The sequence below is a fragment of the Xyrauchen texanus genome, chromosome 4 (assembly GCF_025860055.1).
Source record: "Xyrauchen texanus isolate HMW12.3.18 chromosome 4, RBS_HiC_50CHRs, whole genome shotgun sequence".
Classification (NCBI taxonomy): domain Eukaryota; kingdom Metazoa; phylum Chordata; class Actinopteri; order Cypriniformes; family Catostomidae; genus Xyrauchen; species Xyrauchen texanus.
Genome location: NC_068279.1, coordinates 18,660,350 through 18,680,562, shown reverse-complemented (window position 1 = coordinate 18,680,562; position 20,213 = coordinate 18,660,350). Strand labels below are relative to the sequence as shown.

General features: G+C 41.5%; 1 protein-coding gene across 1 annotated transcript in view; it reads right to left on the bottom strand.

Moving 5' to 3' along the window:
- LOC127642452 (substance-P receptor-like) overlaps window positions 1-20,213 on the bottom strand; it is a 43,313-nt gene that overhangs the window by 12,081 nt on the left and 11,019 nt on the right. Inside the window, exons 2-3 of the mRNA XM_052125073.1 lie at window positions 16,408-16,602; window positions 1,286-1,436 (exon numbers count right to left, since the gene is read on the bottom strand). Coding sequence (XP_051981033.1) covers window positions 1,286-1,436; window positions 16,408-16,602 — 346 coding nt within the window. The remainder of the gene's footprint in view (window positions 1-1,285; window positions 1,437-16,407; window positions 16,603-20,213) is intronic.

The following is a 20,213-nucleotide window of genomic DNA, read 5'->3' as shown; positions in this document are numbered from 1 at the left end:
ATAAACAAACACAACATAAAACTGCTTTTCAGCATAACCAAAACACAAGTCGACGCACACCCAGCTCCGTGTGTCGCTCTTACTCTGGCGTCTCCGGCTCCTCCTTATCTCTCTCTCCCGCTGGTTGGGGTAACTCAGTGCAAGCCATGCCCCCCTCCTTGTCACGTACCCCCAATGGCCGGTACAGGCTGGGGAACCAAATGGCCTGACTTACACGCCCCCCATCCCCCTTGAGGGAAGGAGTTGCCCCTTCGGCCATTCCACCACCAGCTGGTCTTCCCTGCCTCCTGGGAACCTGAGTAGGATGAGGGGAGGGAGAGGGGAGAGATTGAGAGAGCAGGAGAGCCAGTGAGAGAGAGAGGGGAGAGGAAAAGAAAAACATTCTGGTTCCCGACCACGCTGCCATTTGGTCCTCAGCCAGCTGTGCAGCTATCCTCCGCAACACCGGCCAGACTGGAACTGGACTTCACCTCCTGGCGGATGGCAGCGGGCTCCTCCGCCTCCTAGCGAACCACTCCAATACCACCAGATCAGGTATCCTTGGCATTGCGATCCTCTGTCAGCAGTTAGGGCTCTCTGATGGCGCGTCTTTCTCCAGTTCCTGTTTCGGTATCACTGTGGCAGACCTTTGCCTTCCCTACTGAGGAGGAAGCGGGAACTGGGGTAAACAATCAAAAATACTTTAATAACACAAACATAAAACTGCTTTTTAGCATAAAAAAACACGTGCACAAAAACACATCTGTGTGTCTCTCTCTCTCACATGAAAACTGGCATCCCCGTATCCTGTCTATCTCTCTCCCGCTGATTGGGGCAACTCAGCGCCAGGCGTCCATCGTCACGGCCTGGCCACGCCCTCCTCCTCATCACAAAAGTTTATTTTGAAATGGCTATTAGGGTTTTTTTTTTTTTTTTTACAAACATAAAGCTAGTAAAGTCAATCTCAACAGAATATAAGGGTTTAAGAGAAAGTGGATATTAGACAGTAGACAGCAGAACTTACCTTCTTGTAAGTGGGGTGAATGAGGCAGACATACACACATGCACACACATGGAATACAGATGACAGTAGCAGACAGACCTTTTCACTTTAGGTGAGTTTCACAATGATTATTTAATGCAGCCCTGTCTGACCCTCTTCTCCTGCTGCTCTTGTGTGTGAACTCTGTCTGCTGTGTTAACTCAGAGTTCAGTAGCTGACCTGTTATGTGTGTCTGTGTGTATGCAAGTGCCATGAGCAAAAAGGATGATGAAGAGAGGAGCAAGAGGACAAAATGATAAAGACCTTGCGTTTGGCAGCCAGCTGCTCTTGGTAACAATCAGACGAGTCTCCTGGGATCTCACTGGCCCACAGAGTCAAACCCACCACCAGATAAGCACAGCCCATCACCAAGAGAGGGAGGAAGTAGATCAGCACTGCTACACACACATAGTACCTTCACGAAAAGAAAAGAGATAGATAGATAGATAGATAGATAGATAGATAGATAGATAGATAGATAGATAGATAGATAGACAGACAGACAGACAGGCAGGCAGGCAGGCAGGCAGGCAGGCAGGCAGGCAGGCAGATAGACAGACAGACAGACAGACAGACAGACAGACAGACAGACAGACAGACAGATAGATAGATAGATAGATAGATAGATAGATAGATAGATAGATAGATAGATAGATAGATAGATAGATAGAGTGAGAAAGGGAGAAAGAGAAATGCATAAAGATTAATTAAAACAGTTTAACAGTGGACAGTTCACCAAAAAATGAAAATTATATAATCATTAATTCACTCTCATGGTGTTTTAATGTAGTGGTTTAATGACTTTCTTCCGTGAAACACAAAAGGAGATGTTAGGCAGAATGGGTCAATATTGAGTCAATATTTCCTTTCATTGTATGGAAAATAAAAAAAGATGCAATGAAAGTGAATAGTCTCTAAGACTAATATATGGGTTTGGAACAACATAAGGTGAGTAAATGATGATAGAACTTTAGTTTTTGGGTGAACGATCCCTTTAAAGAGCATTAGCAGGAGAGATGATTGAACAAGGTACACCACAAAGGAACTCCAGTCAGCTCACATTGACAACTTTGAGCCGAGGACCTGCTCACAATTTATATGGCAATTAACTGCAATCAGGAGAACAGGAGACTGAATGTCACAGAGAAGGAGAGCAAGTGAAAACAAATGAAGAAAGGGTGAGAAAGAGAGAAAGTTATAGTGAGACAGTGATAGACAGAGAGAGAGAGAGAGAGTGATCTGCTGATACCCATTTCATTTAGGCAGATGAATAAGGAAGTGCTACAAAAATGGATAAAACATTGAACACTCCTCTAGTCTTCAATCAGACCAGTTTTAGGACCTGTAATCATTTTACACTATAAAATATCCCAACTACCTGACAGATATCTGTCTCTCTGACAGTCCTGGACACTGTAAACAGCAAAAAAAAAAGTCAGTGGAGTGGCCCACACTTTTTAATCCAGTATGAGAATACTCTCTAACTTTTGTGTATTTAGGGTTTTGCTGGTTAGCATTCGCCATTTTGCTCCTGTTGGTATGTAAATGCTGTAACTACTATTCTGGCAGCAAAAAGTATCTTTCTCTATTGACGGCAATTCAAAAGTAGCTAAGTATTCTAGCTATTTTTGGAGGGCTCTTAGCAGGATAAAATGGATTAATACTTGTGTCAGTTCTAATCTAAACTTAATTTTTCAACTGATTAGAGGGTGTAAACCACAAGTTTCATCATGATACAATCTTATATTGATTGCTTTAATCAGCGATCCGATGTTTGCCGATACCTCAAAGTCTGCCGTGATGCGATTTAGATTTGCTTCGTTTCAGAGGTAAACACTACAGTAAAAATTGTCATTTCTACAACAGTCTAGCAAGTATTTTGATACAAAATACTTACATACCCAACTTGTTTCCACTGTAGATTATAGATGTAAGTTCTTTCTGAAGTTGATTCAGTATGCCTGTTTTATTGTGTCAGACATATAAAAAGATGATAAATACACATACTCACACGTTTAGCATACTTCTAAAGCCTGAGAAAGGTGGCATATGAAAATGAAAACTACCATAAGACATGCAATATGCATCTTTACTGCTTAAATTAATGCTTACATACTGTAAATGATAATATTTGACATCAAAATGATCATATTCTATATTTAAAACTAATAACAGCTGGTTTCGATTGAACAAGTTATATTCGGCAGTCAAATAAATGTACAGACAATTTTAGAAGTAATATTTTTATTCGCAAATCCTTTCACAAACAGTAGCCCCATGTGCTGTGGCTGCACTGTGATGACCTCATTTTCTTGATCCCTTCAAGTGGAGAAGGAAATATTTAATTTATATGTTATTATAAGTTCCAAGCACACAAATGACCAAGCAAAGTCATATTAATGAATGGGAAAGTCAGAATTCTAATCTAGATGATACCCAAGTTTCCAAGTTGTGATGTTTTAAGGGGCATGTGATGACATAACAGATGACGGAAACCAATGATTTTGCAAAACTATTTCAACTCCTTTATTTCAATAATATTAATTTGTTGTACAGTACATGACAGTCAATTAATGACAAACACAAATTAATTAATAATATATTAGATACCATTCATTAATAAATAATATATGATGTGATAAGTGATGTAGGTTTATTCTCTTATGTTTATTCCCCAGTACAACAGAAAAATAGATTTTGCAGTCATTCATTGCATATTTGTTTAAGTTTGGCTTCTTCCGTATTTTGTTTTCCACTTGAATGTAGTAATGAATGCTCAACTAGGAGGTACGAGCTTTCCAGGTCCACTTGAGGGTAGGATTAGTCACATGACATTTACAGCCCAAGTTCTTGGCTCAGGTAGCATGCAGGTGCGCCAGGAGAGCAACTTTATCCATTTAACTGAATGTGATTGCTAATGGACATTTCTCCAGATATCATAGACCTTGTAGTTTTCTGACATTGGATTGGGTGAAATATTTTTGGAGTGCAGGGAGACAGGAGAGAGGGTATGTGATTGAAGTATTAAGGTCTCAGAGCTCAGACTAGCTAAGAGAGAACATTCAATTATTTTTCATCTGTGGATGTGGAAACGTAATCAACATTAATTGAGCACTTCCTTTGAAATATCATAGCAGTAAAAAGGCATAGTGTGGTTATAAGTAATGGAGTAAATTAGAATACCATCTGTCAGAACAATGGGTCAATTCATCATCACAGGTAATGGGGGTACAGCACTATGCCAGATAGACAGCTTCCTTTCAGGACCAAAAACAAGTCTGCTTATGAAAATAGAACTGACAAAATGGAGTTAGAAGTAATGCCTCAGCAGCACACTTCCCATTTGGTTTCCACCTTTCAGGTTTGGAGTTAAAACACTTTAGTGTTTGCTTGTTACCAGGTGCAAACAGTGTCACACAGCAGTAACTACTGATATTTAAACTAAGAGTTATAGTTCCAGCATCATGTTTAGTGAAACTGAGCAGAAGAAATATTGTCACACTTCTGTTGTTATTAAAGAAGAAGAATGAGTGTAATCGGTGTGCATGCTTGTGGAACATTTTCTTTTTGAATGGCTTGGAGGATTCATTTAAAAATGCACTTTTAGGTACAAATTCAAATCTGAGCCATCAAAGACACAGCCACATCTCAGGGGTGGATTATGACTAGCAAGGGCCCCGGGACCAATTTTCCAAAGTTGAGATCTACTATTATAAGTCTCTTTTAATATCTGTTCTGTTATTTACAGTTAGATCAAACACACTGCACAGATGTGGTAAAGAAACTGCTCAACCAAAACATATTAGCTGAACAGCCACTGTCCTTAAAGAGAGAGTACCGTTTTTAAACTTTGTTTACATAATGTAAACTGAAGGTAAATACTACAATATATATATATATATATATATATATATATATATATATATATATATATATATATATATATATATATATATTTAGAGGGGCCATAATCAATTATGAAATATTTTAGCTTCATCAAACACTTTAAATATGGATGAATTTAACAAATACAGTAGGCTCCTACAGTATCTATGCAAGGGTTTTGGTGAAATTCTGTTGAAAAGTGTTCAAGTAGTTCTGGTTCATGCTGTCACGTTCCTGTGTTGTCTGCCCCGTGTTTTCTGTTTCACATGCCACTTTTCATGTTCCATGTCACGTTTTCCTTGTTGTCCGCCCCTTGTTTCACTGTCTGTGTAATAAACTACATTTCCCATGGTTCTCGGCCCTCATCACCACCGCCACAGCGTTATTGTCTGCACCTGAATATCGTTTGTTATCTTCCTGCCACAGTCAGCGAGCCAGCACCTACGCCTGCCACGGTCAGCGAGCCTGAGCCCACGCCAGCCACGGTCAGCGATCCAGCATTGCCAGCCTCGACCGTCCCTGAGCCAGCGCCTGTAGTCTCGACCGTCCCTGAGCCAGCGCCAGTAGCCTCGACCGTCCCTGAGCCAGCGCCAGTAGCCTCGACCGTCCCTGAGCCAGCGCCAGTAGCCTCGACCGTCCCTGAGCCAGCGCCAGTAGCCATGACCATCCAAGAGCCAGCGCCAGTAGCCATGACCTTCCAAGAGACAGCCAAGGGAGGCAGAACCCACCACGGTTGCAGAACCCTGACCCACCCAAGGCCTTACCACCTGAGTCCGCCATGGTTCAGCCTGCCTCTGCTCCGCCCACAGTGTACCCCACGGCTCTGCCTGCTTCTGCTCTGCCCCCAGGGTCTCCTGCGGCCCTGCCTATGCCTCCTTCAGCGTCGCCACCCAAGTCTTCGACTGCTCCACCTCAAAAGTCCACCTTGGGTCCGCCTCACGTGGCTCCGCCAGCTCCCCCAGTGGCCACTCCTCCTCCCAGGCCCCCTGAACCGGCCCTTGCCCTACGGCCACCTCCTAGGCCACCTAAACCGGCCTCTGTCCTGTGGCCACCTCCCAGGCCCCCTGAACCGGCCCTTGCCCTGTGGCCAGCTCCCGGGCCATCTAAACCGGCCTCAGTCCTGTGACCACCTCCCAGGCCCCCTGAACCGGCTCTTGCCTTGTGGCCAGCTCCCGGGCCACCCAAACCTGTCCCCAAATTGTGGCCGCCTCCCAGACCACCTAAACCTGTCCCTGCCCGGTTGACGCCTCCCAGGCCACCTGACCCGGTCTCCGTCTCACACTCCCATAGACTGCCCGCCTGCCCTCTCGGCCTCCCTGGTCTACCTGTCTGCCCCTTATGCCTCCGTGGACTGCCTAATTGCCCTTGGTGCCTCCGTGGACTGCCTAATTGCCCCTTGTGCCTCCTTGGACTATCTCTGTGTCCCTTGTGCCCCCTTTTGTCTGTCGGTTCTTCCTCTGTTCTAGCCCCTCTCTCTGTGAACATTTTTGTTGTTGTTTTGTAATTTTTGTTATTTCGTTCTTTAGTACTGTCTGGAATCCGGTCCGTTTGAGGGGGGGTGGGGCTATGTTACGATCCCTTGTTGTCTGCCCTGTGTTCTCTGTCTCACTAGTCACGTTTATGTCACGTTTCCTTGTTGTCTGCTCTGTGTTTTCCGTTTCACCCGTCACTGATCCCGTTCCATGTCACGTTTTCCCTGTTGTCCGCCCTGAGTCTCACTGTCCGTGTGTGAAACTGCACTTCCCACAATTCCCGGATCACACTCCCAGCCCTGATCACTGTTTTATTGTCCGCACCTGTCTGTTATTTTGTCATTACCTTGTCTGTTTATTTAAACCCCGCTTTCTCCCCTTCCCTTTGTTGTTCGTTGAAGTTTCATGTTCTTTGACTACGTTCCTGTCTTCCACTCGTGTTCATTCGAGGTAATCTTGCCCTTCGTGGATGTTTAACCAACCTGTGTTCTTCGGTGTGTTATTTTGTATTTGAGTTCAGTTTTTTCCCCTCGTGAACCTTTTCTTTGTTCCAGTGTTTTGTTTTACTTTGCTTGTTAATAAAGTACCGCGTTTAGTTCCAAACCTCCCGTCTGCCTTCTCCTGCTTACCACAATCATAACAACTACATTGACAAAACAGACTCAACTTAAAATGAGTTGAGTCTGTTTTGGAATTTTGTCATTTCAAACTTCAGCTGTCAAAAATGACATACAAGCACTTTAATATGCTTTAAGATGCTCCCTTCATTCTTTCTTTCTTTCTTTCTTACTGTTAAACCTGTAAAAATGTCTTCATTTAAAGATTTTGTCAGACCAACATTATAGTCTTTCTCAACAAACTTTGCATATCTTGTTTAATCAGTACTTTTGAACCACACAAAATAAAATATGAATATTAAAATTTTCCCAACCACCCAAGCCGTTTGACAGCCCTTTTATACAAAGAATAAAGCTTGACCATATAAAGCCTAACATATGAAATAAAAGTATATATTTTTGAAACCTGTTTAAACCTATTTTCTCTACAATAATAAGCACTTGATGCTTGAATTCAATAAATATTCATTTTGAAATATCAGTAACAATATAAACGTTATTGTTCATTTTACTTGATCAAAATCAGCAAATATTTCACATAAAAAAGGTGAGTGCATCAAAATATGAAGGTAGCATTTTGGAAAGGTCTTCTACTTCCAGAAGAGCATGGGAACTTTCACCAAGTGCCGTTATAAGATTAAATGGCTCAAAAAATGTCAAGTCAAGTCAATTTTATTTGTATAGCACCTTTCACAACACACATTGTTTCAAAGCAGCTTTACAGAAGATCAGGCATTAACAGACGATAAAACTGTAATGTCTATAATGTCGATGAATCATCATTGTGTAATTAGATAAAATATGATTGTTAATCATATTTAAAAATAAGTAATTAAATAATAATTGTATTAATAACCCCAGTGAGCAAGCCGAAGGCGACTGTGGCAAGGAACACAAAACTCCATAAGATGCTTGTTAATGGGAGAAAAATAACCTTGGGAGAAACCAGACTCACTGTGGGGGCCAGTTCCCCTCTGGCTAACATCATGAATATAATGTAAATATTACTTATGTATAGTTAAAATCATGGTTTAAAATTATTAAACTAAGTGTTAAGGGTCAGTGTTTTAACATCAATTTAGTTTGAACTGTAAGATTAATGACCAATGACTTTGAAGTCCATCCTGGACTAACTGCAGAAGTTCACATAGATGCAATTGTCCTTGTTAACTGGCTGATGAAGGCTTTTGTTGGCAATTGTTAGTCTATGCATTCCATTTCAAGATCGTAGTCCATCAATAGACCGAGGTGATGCAGGCAGAGATCAGGGATGTGAAACACAGTTCAACCTGGCCAGTAATTTTGGTGAGGTTCGGTGTGGTCCATCCTAAATCCAAGGTTCAGACAATGGCATATGAAGTATCCCATGTCTTATGGTTGGAGTTGGCATCAGGTGTAATGTAATTAGGACTTATATAAGCTGTGGGGCCCACATATTTAAGCATATACAAACATTTGGTGATGGGCCGCAAGACGGGTATGGGAAAGATAATGTGGATTCTTGCTGCCTTAGCTGGGTGCTGTCTATTGTAGCATGTAAATAGGTATGTCTGTGAGTGTGAGTGTGTAAAAATGCCTTTGTGTATGAGTGCTCATGCAGTTTGCTGCTTGGCTGTTTACCCAGAGGATGAATGTGGCAACAGAGGAAAGGTGCACAATGCTAGCACGCCTCTAACCCTCCTGTTCAAGCCATTTTTGAGAGCATATGAGTGTCAGAGTGGTCCATGTGTGTGTTTGAGAGAGACAGAGACAGAGGGAGAGAGAGAGAGAGAGAGAGAGAGAGAGAGAGAGAGAGAGAGAGAGAGAGAGAGAGAGAGAGAGAGAGAGAGAGAGAGAAATCAATATGTAAGTGTGTGAATGTTAAATGATCAGCATACAAATAATATGTCTGCACTTAAACACGAAGTGTGCAAGCTTATGTCATGTATGCCTCATGTGAGCTTTCATAACACAGTGGACTATTAATACTCAGGCATGTGTCTGCAGCCTTTTATAACACCCACCCAAGCAAAGCCTTGAATAAGAGCTAGATTGTCTGCGGAGCAATGTGGTCTGTACAACTGACCTGGTGTCAGTTCTAATCAAAGTAATCTATTTTGTCTCATCTCTACAAGTCCAATCTCGGCTGGCCACACTTGCCCATCTGTCACAGTCATTATGACTTCATTATAAATATAATGAGTGCATCCATTCAGACATGGACAGCATGATATTCATTGCAATTGTCAATTCTCACTGGGTGTAATAGATATTTATTATAAATATTTTAAGCTGTTAGGAGTATATCACACATACTGAGCATGCATGTATAGTTTTTTTTGCATGTGGAAGATTCTAAATGGCTTTATTCAAGTCTATTTAAAATGGCTGACTCAATCTGACTACATGAGGTTACACCAACTACAGCAATTTTTAATGGTCAGGTCAGATTGAAATAGCCCCTTAATATAACAACTCCACATTTTGACTTTTTAATGTAGGATGGTTTTTGACTGGCCACTGCTTATCAAAAGTGAAGAAGCACAGACTATGTTATTAAGTATCTGCAATATTGTTCCCAAAAGCTGCTCATGCTGCTACTCAAACAGTGAGATTTCTTAACAAAAATATAAATTAAGCTCAAAACTGTTTTTGCAACAAATTTGGTCAAATATCCGACAACGACAGCTGAAATAAATAAGATATGTTAGATTATTGCGAGTTTATCTTAGAGCCACAAAAATACCCTAGACAAAAACAGAACGTTGACTGAAAACCCAATATCCAATAGGCAATCAATTGCAGATTTAATGCAAATAGCACTAAAGAAGCTCCCTAGACTCCCAGAGAAGCACAATGACAGGATCCAAAATGATGTTTTTAGAGTCTTTCATCCAATTAAAATCGATTTTGCACCATTGATTTAAAGGGGACAGGTATTTGTCATGTACTCATATTGAAACACGGGTACAATAGGACTCTATGGGCTGTGCGTTCACTGACTTCTATGGACATATTCATGTAGAAAAACGTTGCACAAAAATGTACAAAAGAATAATATGTACTTTAAATTGATTATTTGTACATATTGTTATGATTCTCTGTTGTTTACCTTGTGTTTTGCCCCTGTCATCTGTTTCCCTTGGACTACACTTCCCATAATCCCCTGCTCTGATCACTTCCAGCTGTTCCCCATTGTTTTCACCTGTGTGTCATTTACCTAACTATCCCTCATGTATATAATGCCCTGTTTTTCTGTTCTCTTTTGTCAGGTGTAATGTTTCTCCCCAGTTCATGCACTACTTTCAGTCCTGTTTGTTTTCATATGTTCTGTCTTCCTGTCTTCCTGTCTTCCTGTCTTCCTGTCTTCCTGTCTTCCTGTCTTCCTGTCTTCCTGTCTTCCTGTCTTGCCTCTGTTTCTGTATTCAACCTGTTTTGTATTTAGTTTTATTCTTATTAAACTAAGCTGCATTTAGATCCTGCTCTTGTGACCTCCCTCATTGCTACACATATATTAAACTCATCACATTTCTTATGAAATATTAGGGGAAGCCGTGCTTCCTATTTAGTCCAGAAGATGGATTGATTTCCTTACTATCTGTGTGTGAAATCTAATTGACACTTATTAAAAGGAATGATTCACCCATAAATTCTGTCATCATTTACTCACCCTGAAGTCATTCCAAACAGGACCTTCTTTCCTCCATGAAACACAAAAGATGCTAACATTCTTCCTGACATTTACTTTTGTGTTACATGTAAGAAAAAAGTTATTCCGTTTTAGAACAAAATGATGATTTTAAATCCATCCATCCATCCATCCATCTTCAACCACTTATCCGAAGTCGGGTCGCGGGGGCAGCTGCTCCAGCAGGGGGCCCCAAACTTCCCTATCCCGAGCCACATTAACCAACTCTGACTGGGGGACCCCGAGGCGTTCCCAGGCCAGTGTGGAGATGTAATCTCTCCACCTAGTCCTGGGTCTTCCCCGAGGCCTCCTCCCAGCTGGACGTGCCTGAAACACCTCCCCAGGGGGCATCCTTACCAGATGCCCAAACCACCTCAACTGACTCCTTTGATTTTAAATTTTTGAGTTAAATATCCCAAAGATAAGAAGATAAGCAGATGAGCTACACTAAACCATTTTTTTTTTCATATAGGGCAAACAGATGACTGCAGAATGACGAGTACAATATTTAAGCTGGTGCTGTGGAAGGACACACCACTTTTGGTGTTTAAGAGGGTTTGGATGCTATCTGGATTACAGCACAAACAACTCACTGTGCTTAAATGATCTCCTCCTGAATCCATCCAACCTCATGTGGTTCTGAGGCTGCATTTGCCAGGTTTGTACTTGCTGCATGGCTGTGAGAATTGTGATGCTGTTACAACTTATTGGTGGAGTGTGAATTATAGTCAAATATACCACAAAGCAGAAAAATGCATGTGATACCCATGGTAGAAACACCAGCAAACAGGTTCAATATCACATCCCAGCTGTGGTGTGAAAGATACAGGAATGGAATAGGGGAGCGTCAGGAAAATATTAAATGAGTTTTAGTGAGTCAAAGAGAGAGAGACATGGTACGGTGCTTAAGGGAACATCTCTGGTGCCTAAAAAGCTGTCTCCTTAACTAATAGAAAAGAACGAGCACCTTTCTCTCAGAGAGTTAATAGGAGGAAAATAACAGGCTAAAAAGTTATGAATGTAGCACGAAACAGAATGTGGAAGAGGTACATGTACTGTTAAGAAACAGGTGATTGAAATGTACCCATCGAAGGGATGAAATAATGTCAGAAAATGAAAGAGACAGAGGGAGAAAGAGAGAAATGTGTTTTGAGAGAGAAAAGTGTTTGAGGTAGGGGGTGGTAAATGACAGTAACACCACTTTTGTCTGGTTTTCACTATCTTGTCCTTCTCAAGCATCTCTCTCTTTTTTAAAGACATACAAAAAAAAATTGTGAGATAACCTAAAAATATGCTTTATGTGGTAACCTACAAACTAACAGGTTTTATAAAAAAATTTTTTAATTTAATCTAAATTAGTTTACCTGACAATTTGGGTTACATTAACGAAAGGAGAAGATAACAAAGTTTACCACTTTTTTCAGTGTATACTATTTTAAACACTGACATTTTTTTTAACCTAAAATTGGGTGGCCAGACATTCTGTTTTTCCCGGGACAGTCCCGTATATAAGCTCTTTATTTGGGTCCCGACTTATTCTGAAAAAAAAATATATTTCCCCCTCTCCTAAAATGTCTCTATCACCTATGCTTTCTCAGTCATGTGAGTATTCTAATCAAAGGTAGCCAAGTATATGGCTTGTAAAACCAATAAAATCACACCAGGTTATTTGAAGTACATGACTGGATTAAACTATCCAATAACAATCCCCTATCAATAGACATCCAGTTAGACAAGGTTCAGTTTGAAAGAGCACACAGGTGAAATTGTGGTTCAAAACATGTCAAGAAAGCATGCATGTACATTTAATGAGGACCTTCAAAAAAGAGTCACAAAAGACAGAGCCTAGTAAAATAAGGTGTGAGATTTGTGGAGCTCATTTTCCGCACCATCATCATGCTGCATGTTCATACAAAAAAGCATGCTGCCAGGGCTGGACTGGTAATCTGGCATACCGGGTATTTTCCCAGTGGGCCGACACACTTTTGGGCCGATCAGGGGCATTCCTGCGTTATGCAGACCGGACCACAAAACAGTGCTTTGATATGCAGAATAGGACAGCAAGAGACTTGAGAGACATCCCAGAGTGGAAAGACATTCAGAGCAGCCTCGACACTTCTACTCCAGTCTCTGTATATTGTTGTTCTCCACTGTTTGCTTAGGTCGCTGCACCTGTGCTTCTCCATTAGCATCTGTACATCATTATCTCTTCAATAAACTGTTTAGTGTTCCTCTGCATCCTTGGATCCTTCCTAAAATCATTGACAGAACAATCTGGCCAAACATGGACCCAGCGGAGGACACTTTTCTCCAAACTGCCATCACTCAGCAGGGGACGCTCATCGGTCACAAACAGAAGCAACTGAACATAACTGGCCTTGCCATTGAACAATTGGTGGAGAGGATAGCTGGTCTGTCATCCAAGATCCAACAGCTTATAGTTTCTTCCTATGCCGATTCCACTCCCAGTGCCGCCACCACCCCTCCAAAATTGATTTTCTACCGGTCACCTCTTTAATGAGCACCTCCTTAATCCACCGCAACTTACTCCGGTGAGCCTAAGACATGTAGATCCTTTTTGTCCCAATGTTCTCTGATTTTTGCCCTTCAGCCTTCATCATTCCCATCAGAGAAGTCTAAAGTGGCTTATGTGATCACACTGCTCTCCAGTCGGGCTTAGGAATGGGGGACAGTGGTGTGGGACAATGAACATCCATTAAGCGCTTCCTTCCGCACCTTCTCTGATTAACTATAAAGTGTTTGATCTGATCTGTCACAGGAACAGAAGCAGTAAGAGTTCTGTCTGAGCTTGGTCAAGGAAAAAGGTCAGTCTCAGATTACGCTGTCGAATTTTGCACTCTCGCTACCACATGTGGTTTGAATGTGAAGGCACTGTGGAGTCGGTTCCTGTGCGGGCTCTCCAACCAGGTGAAAGAAAAGATCTATGTGCTGGACCCCCTGAAACATCTCAATGACCTAGTTGTTCTGGCCCTCAGAGTAGACAACTGCCTTGCCTTTAATCTAAGTTATCGTAGAGCTACCACACCTTGGGAGGCTCCAGATGCTTCCACCGTCATACCATCAGCGGAACCTGTGTTGGAGCAGGAGCCCATGCAGGTAGGGAGAACTCGGCTATCCTCTATAGAGCAACACCATCGCCTCGTCAATGGTCTGTGCCTATACTGTGGGCAGCAGGGACACAAAGCCATTAATTGTCCAGTAAAAGACCATACTCACCATTAGCCCAGGGTTATTGGTGTGCATTATCCCCCTGTTGAAATCCCCTGGAGAAAAGACAGTATTGCCAGCAAGGTTGCAACACAACTACAAGATCCACTCCATCACTGCGTTTATTGACTCTGTATCTGCGGGTCATTTTATGGACTCTGAACTGGTCAATACTTGGTATATTCCCTTGAAACCCCTTAAGGAACCCATTCCAGCCTGCCAACTCTGTGGTAGGCTGCTCACCATGGTCACTCATGTCACAGTTCCCATCACCCTCACCTTATCCGGCAACCACATCAAGGAAAAATGTTTTATTCGATCATCTTCAGTTCCAGTGGTTCTTGGACACCCATGGCTAGAAACTCATAACCCACATATTAACTGGGCAGAAAATTAATTCTTGACTTGGTGCCTGTCTCATTGTCTTGTCTCTGCTCTTTCCCCTGTCTCACCTTATTCTGTGCCACAGGAGGAGCCTGCAGATCTCACCTCTGTGCCAGGGGGCTACCACGATTTGAGGGTAGTGTTCAGTAAGTCAAGGGTTTCTTCTCTGCCTCCGCACCAACTGTGCGACTGTGCAATTTATCTGTTACCAGGAACTTCTCCACCTCTGGGACGCCTTTATTTGCTCTTTGCTCTGGAGAGGGAGGCCCTGGAGAGTTACATCAGTTATTCTCTTGCAGCACGAATTCTTCATCCCTCCTCTTCCCCGGCTTGGTCATGGTGCTTCTTTGTTGGTAAGAAGGATGGCTCCTTAAGGCCATGCATAGACTATAGGGGCTGAACGACATCATGGCGAAGAATCATTATCCTATGCACATGATATTGTCGGTATTCAAACTGGACTTATGCGACGCTTACCACCTGGTTTTAACAATTGCAGGTTAAAACCAGCCAGGTACCCTAAGCAATAAAATTGGCCCGGTTGCTAGTGAGGGCAGAGTCACATGGGGTAAACTCCTCGTGGTCGTGATTAAGTGGTTCTCGCTCTCAATGGGGCACGTGGCAAGTTGTGTGTGGATCGCAGAGAATAGCATGAGCCTCCATGTGCTGTGAGCCTCCACTATGTCATGAGCAGCAAGCCACGTGATAAGATACGCAGACTGAATGTCTCAGAAGCGGAGGCAATTGAGACTTGTCCTACACCACCCGGATTGAGGTGAGTCTCCACGCCACCATGAGGACCTAGTAAGTAGTGGGAATTGGGCATGCCAAAATGGGGAGAAAAGGGGATAAAAAAATTAATTAAAAAAACACAATAGCAGGTTGCTGCTTTTTACGCAACATTGTCACGTGGGGAGGCGGCATGTTGTTTCACTGTTGTTGAGTTCCAGTACCCTAAGATGGACCACATTATGCCGACTCACAACCAGTGCCATCTCCTAGCAGACATTTTTGAAGCAGCTTCCAGCATATTCACCTTTCCTTCTGGCCCAAACAGAAGTGCCTTGCATCAGCTGTATGAGTGACCCAGGTTTGGATCCTGTGTTGAAACCAGGAAGTATTCACATTTGCATAATCATTGATTTTACATTTTTACTCCACTGATGGTTAGGTTTAGGTTTGGGGTTTGAGTTTATAAAATATGCTTTTCTCTTCACTGTATTACACCTTTGGTGCCCCTCTGTGGACATTATGTCCTGAAAATGGGGCTCACACATGCCCATATGACCAACAACACTTAATGCTTTGGCCACTGGGGCCAATGTTTCGAATTTTGATAGCACAGACTGATTTTAGCTAAAGCAAAGTCAACCTACTTTTTCCGATTTCACTGTGAGATCAGTCTGTTTTAAAGTGCAGACTGCTGTTTTGGGGTTTATACCAAATGGAGAAGCCTGAAATTGAATGTCCAAAGACTATTAGCAGGAGTTTTTTAAATAAAAATAAAAAAAATTATTTGAGATAAGAGATGAGATGTACACAAGGAACTTAATCGAATCTTTGCAGCATTGTCTCCACTTCTAATGGTTTTGCGGGACTGAACCCTACAGACTGTCTGCCTTGTGTAGTTTTTCGCAGCACTTCAGATTAGACTTCAGCACTTCAAATTAATGTTGATCTGCGTACAAGCAAAGGTTTTGAGATTCTATCCCCACACTAAGGATTAATAATCATTAGAGTCTGTTCTTATTAAGTCATCGTATTTCCCCTTGGGCAACATTTTCCATTATGTTTGCTTTAATAATCTTTCACTGTTTCCTTTTCCCTCTCTTTGTGCCATAACTTTCCTGTGTTTAATATTTGTATTATAATGAAGCTCTTTTATTTTGTTATATAAGTAAACATTATGTGGAATAGCTGCTATAATTTTTGATTACTCCAAATAAATTCTAAAGCTTATATTTCCAACAATATTGGAAGCCATTTGTGGACATTTTATCTTTAAGCGGCTGCAAAGGAACCTAAAACCATAAATCTACGTTGAGAATGTAAACCTGAATATTTTCCAATATCTGCCCATGGCACCATGGGCAATAACATTGCCTGTTCAGTAGTTATAAGTGAGATATTTACATCTTTCTGAAGTTCAGGAGAGTGTAATCAGGCCAATCGATGTAGCAGACAACCCTTCCAGGCAACTGGTCTGTGTTGGAGTAGTAGTACTGGGGGAAGGCAAGCAGAAAAGCCAGCACCCAGATCACCCCAATGACCAACTTTGTCTGAGTCGCAGACATCCTCTGCTGCAGGGGATGGATGATGGCCATATATCTGTTAGAGAACAGAACAATTTCATATTAAATTGCTTATTTTTTAGATCCCAGCATGCATTGCAACATGAATAAAGTATGTGGTTAGTGTTATAGGCTTATTTTTTGCTGTTTGGTGACTTTATTTATGCTGTTTTTATTATTGTTTGTTGCCACTGTTAGTAACATTGTGTGTGTTGATGTAAGGAGCCCATCTTTTAACATACTGTACTGTAATGAAATTTGTTGATTGTCACCGTTATTGAGGTTTGTGTGTTATGGGTTGAGGACTATTGTGTGTCCATTGAACATACTGTCTTGCAAGACATTCCTGCAAATATTGCAGTTAACTTCATGTAAAAGTAATTGAAATGGTGACAACCCGTATTGTGAATTGATAGTTGGCTGAACAAGAAATGATTAGTTCTCTCAACAAGATTTTTTTGCATTTGGTGAACAAGCAAACACACATTGTCTGATCAGAGCAATGATACTGAGGACAATTGTTGAGAGAACTAAAAAATCTTACTCCATCATGTTGCCTTGAATTTGTAAGTTTGCTCAACAATTCTTTTATCAACAGTGCAGTTTTACAATAAGCATATTTACAGTTGACTACTGTTGAATGCAATTCATACAGCATTACTTACTGTTGAATGATTATGAAAAAGAAATTCAAAATAATTAATTCACATTCATCAGTAAACACTTTTGTTTGTGGTTGATTTCTTAAAAAAAAATTTATATATATATATATATATATATTTCATTTATGGCAGACATTTTCATCCAAAGAAACTTACTGTGCATTCAAGGTACACATTTGATCAGTATCTGTGTTGTTCCCCAGTAACAAAACTCATGTCATTGGCGTTAATAATACCATGCTATATCAGTGGAGCTACACAAACAGATATTTTGTCTAAATGTTACTTTAGCTCTTTTCAGTCCTAACAGATAATTAAATAATTACATTTATAATTAAATAGAAAAGAAATTATGCTACTTTTTAAGGATCGTTTTATCTCTTCCTGCAAAAAAAAAAAAAAAACTACCTCAACAATTGCATTTTTTCAAAGAGAAGAGAAAAGAGTGTTAATTTTGCATCCTTTGAAAACCTCGGTGGTAGAAATTAAGATACTGTAAACTGTCTGCATGTAGATTAAGCTCTCAGCATACATTTCAGTCCTTTTACAACCACTCTTATTTACCCCACTGTGAATGTAATTCATATCTTGCAGCTCAGGATGTGCTTGAAAGCAGGCGATATTGTCCTGCTGCACACTCGACAATTTAAATTGTCAAAACATTAGTGACTTCATCAAGCACACATGCACAAACACACACCCTTAAAGGGATAGTTCACCCAGTATGTGCATTTTGGAGCTTCAAAATGTTGGCATCCAATCACTTGCACTGACAACCTACAGAGCTGAAATATTCGTCTAAAAATCTTTGTTTGTGTTCAGCAGAAGAAAGAAAGTCAAACACACCTGCATGGCATGAGGGTAAGTAAATGATGAAATTTTCATTTTTGGGTGAACTCTTAGTTCACAAAGATCTCAGTGTAATCCAGGTTAAATCCTCTTAAATCATTTGCTCCAATGTGGAACTTTATCCTCATAAAATGGAATGAGAAAGCCAAGCCAGTAAAACCCACACACAAAGCTTTCAAATATAGTGAGTGCCTTTATAGAGGATTTGTGTGGTTGTTAGTCTTGGGTTTGTTTTGCAGTAATAGACTATACCAAATAAAAATAGCCAAGAGTATAATTTTGGCTATTCTAAGACAAAATATGAGCTTAAAAAAATAGAGCGGACAAATCTGTTCCAGTAATCTGTGGACAATAAATAGACAATGAATACTTATGGCTGGAAATATTTTATTCATTCATGTGGAGCTGGAAGAAACCATGTGTTACCAATCCTGCTCGACCCACTCCAAACGTGATTTTAACCAGTGTCTCCAGCATAGGAGGCGGGCAGGCTAACGAGGTCTCTAGTGTGCATCTTGAGGCCAGGGGTGTGAGCTACATACTCTACCTACCAGCTGGCTACCATTACACATGCACCACTCAATTGTCCATTTTGGCATTGTGAAATGGGATTGAAGGGATGTTACTGTTTTATCTGAAGATAAAACATCCATGTTGGGTGATCTAATCACTAAATACAGGTGTTAACAGGGTCCAACATTTTTTGCAATTTCTCAGAAATGATTGTGACTACAACACAATTGGAGTCTAAACCATAATGCGTTTTGATACTATTGATACAAGGCGAAGGACTGCCTACTCACTTGCCAATCAACCAATGTGGTAAAACAAGGATTTTAAAATTTGTCCGGGTCATTTCAGCTCTAAAAGCTGCGTCTTATTCACTAACCACCCTCAGTCTAGTTTATGTAGGTGTGAACCATGCTCATATTGCACTGCGTAAATTAAGTCATTGTTATTCATTTGCGCACAAACACACTTCCTTTCTATGTAGACTAAATTAGCCTTATTTTAGATTGTGCTTCATCCACAAAAATTGGACTGTCCAGAAGGTAACACCACGGCAGCCTAAGTCTTGCAAGTGTCTCATTCGCTGTTACAAAGGTTAGGATTAGGGTTCGATTTAGTGGTAAGGTTAAGGTAAGGAATAGGTTTAGGGGTATTGGGTTTCTGTAGGACTCCAAATAAACACAATAACAGTGTGTGAATGTTGAATGCAGCTCATGTGAAACTTAAGGTAACCGGGCATTTACCATCCAGACATAACCCAGAAATTGCCGGACTATGCAGAGACAGCCTATGCAGAGACAGCCCACTACCCTGTTTGATACTCCATGTCCCAAGATCCTCTGGGAGTGGACGCCTTGGCCCACAAGTGGTCGACGAAACGCTAATATGCGTTTCCACCGGTACATCTCCACCACTCTGTCATTAGCAAAGTCTGAGAAGACAAGGAAATGGTTCTGTTGGTTGCGCCAAAATGGCCAACCAGCCATGGTTTTCGGAAATGATGGAGATATTAGTCAGCCTTCCATAGGAAATACCGCGGAGGAGGGATCTGCTTTCTCAAGCGCAAGGCACGATTTGGCATCCCCAGTCGGAGCTGTAGACCTACACGTATGTCTCCTGAATGGAGCACAGTGCATGAGCCTGAATTGCCTCAGTATATAAGGAACACCATATTGCATGCTAGAGCGCCATCTACAAGATTGTGGCAGCGGGGGCGTGGTCAAGCGCCCATCCGGGAGAGGAAGCGGTAAGGGCGCTTGCACCTGTCTCTAATTTCAGTGAGCACGGGGAGAGCGGCATAAGAGAGCAGCCACAGAGCCTCTAAGGGAGAGAGAGACAGATAGATATGAGATGTTGTGTAGATAAATGTCCACTAAGAACGTACATTTTGATATATGTGTGAAGCTGAAGGCTCAGAGCTGTGTTGTATGTCATTGAAGCTGTCTGTGTGACATTGTGAAAAACATTAAAAGTGACTGACCTGAACTGCCTTGTTAGTAGATCTCTTACACTGGTGCCGAAACCCGGGAAAACGTTATCCCAGTCATGGAAGGTAACCGCCCCATAGAGTCCTCCCAGCTGGCGGAGGTCCTCCAGTCCCTCGCTGCGATGCATCAGAGCCACCAAC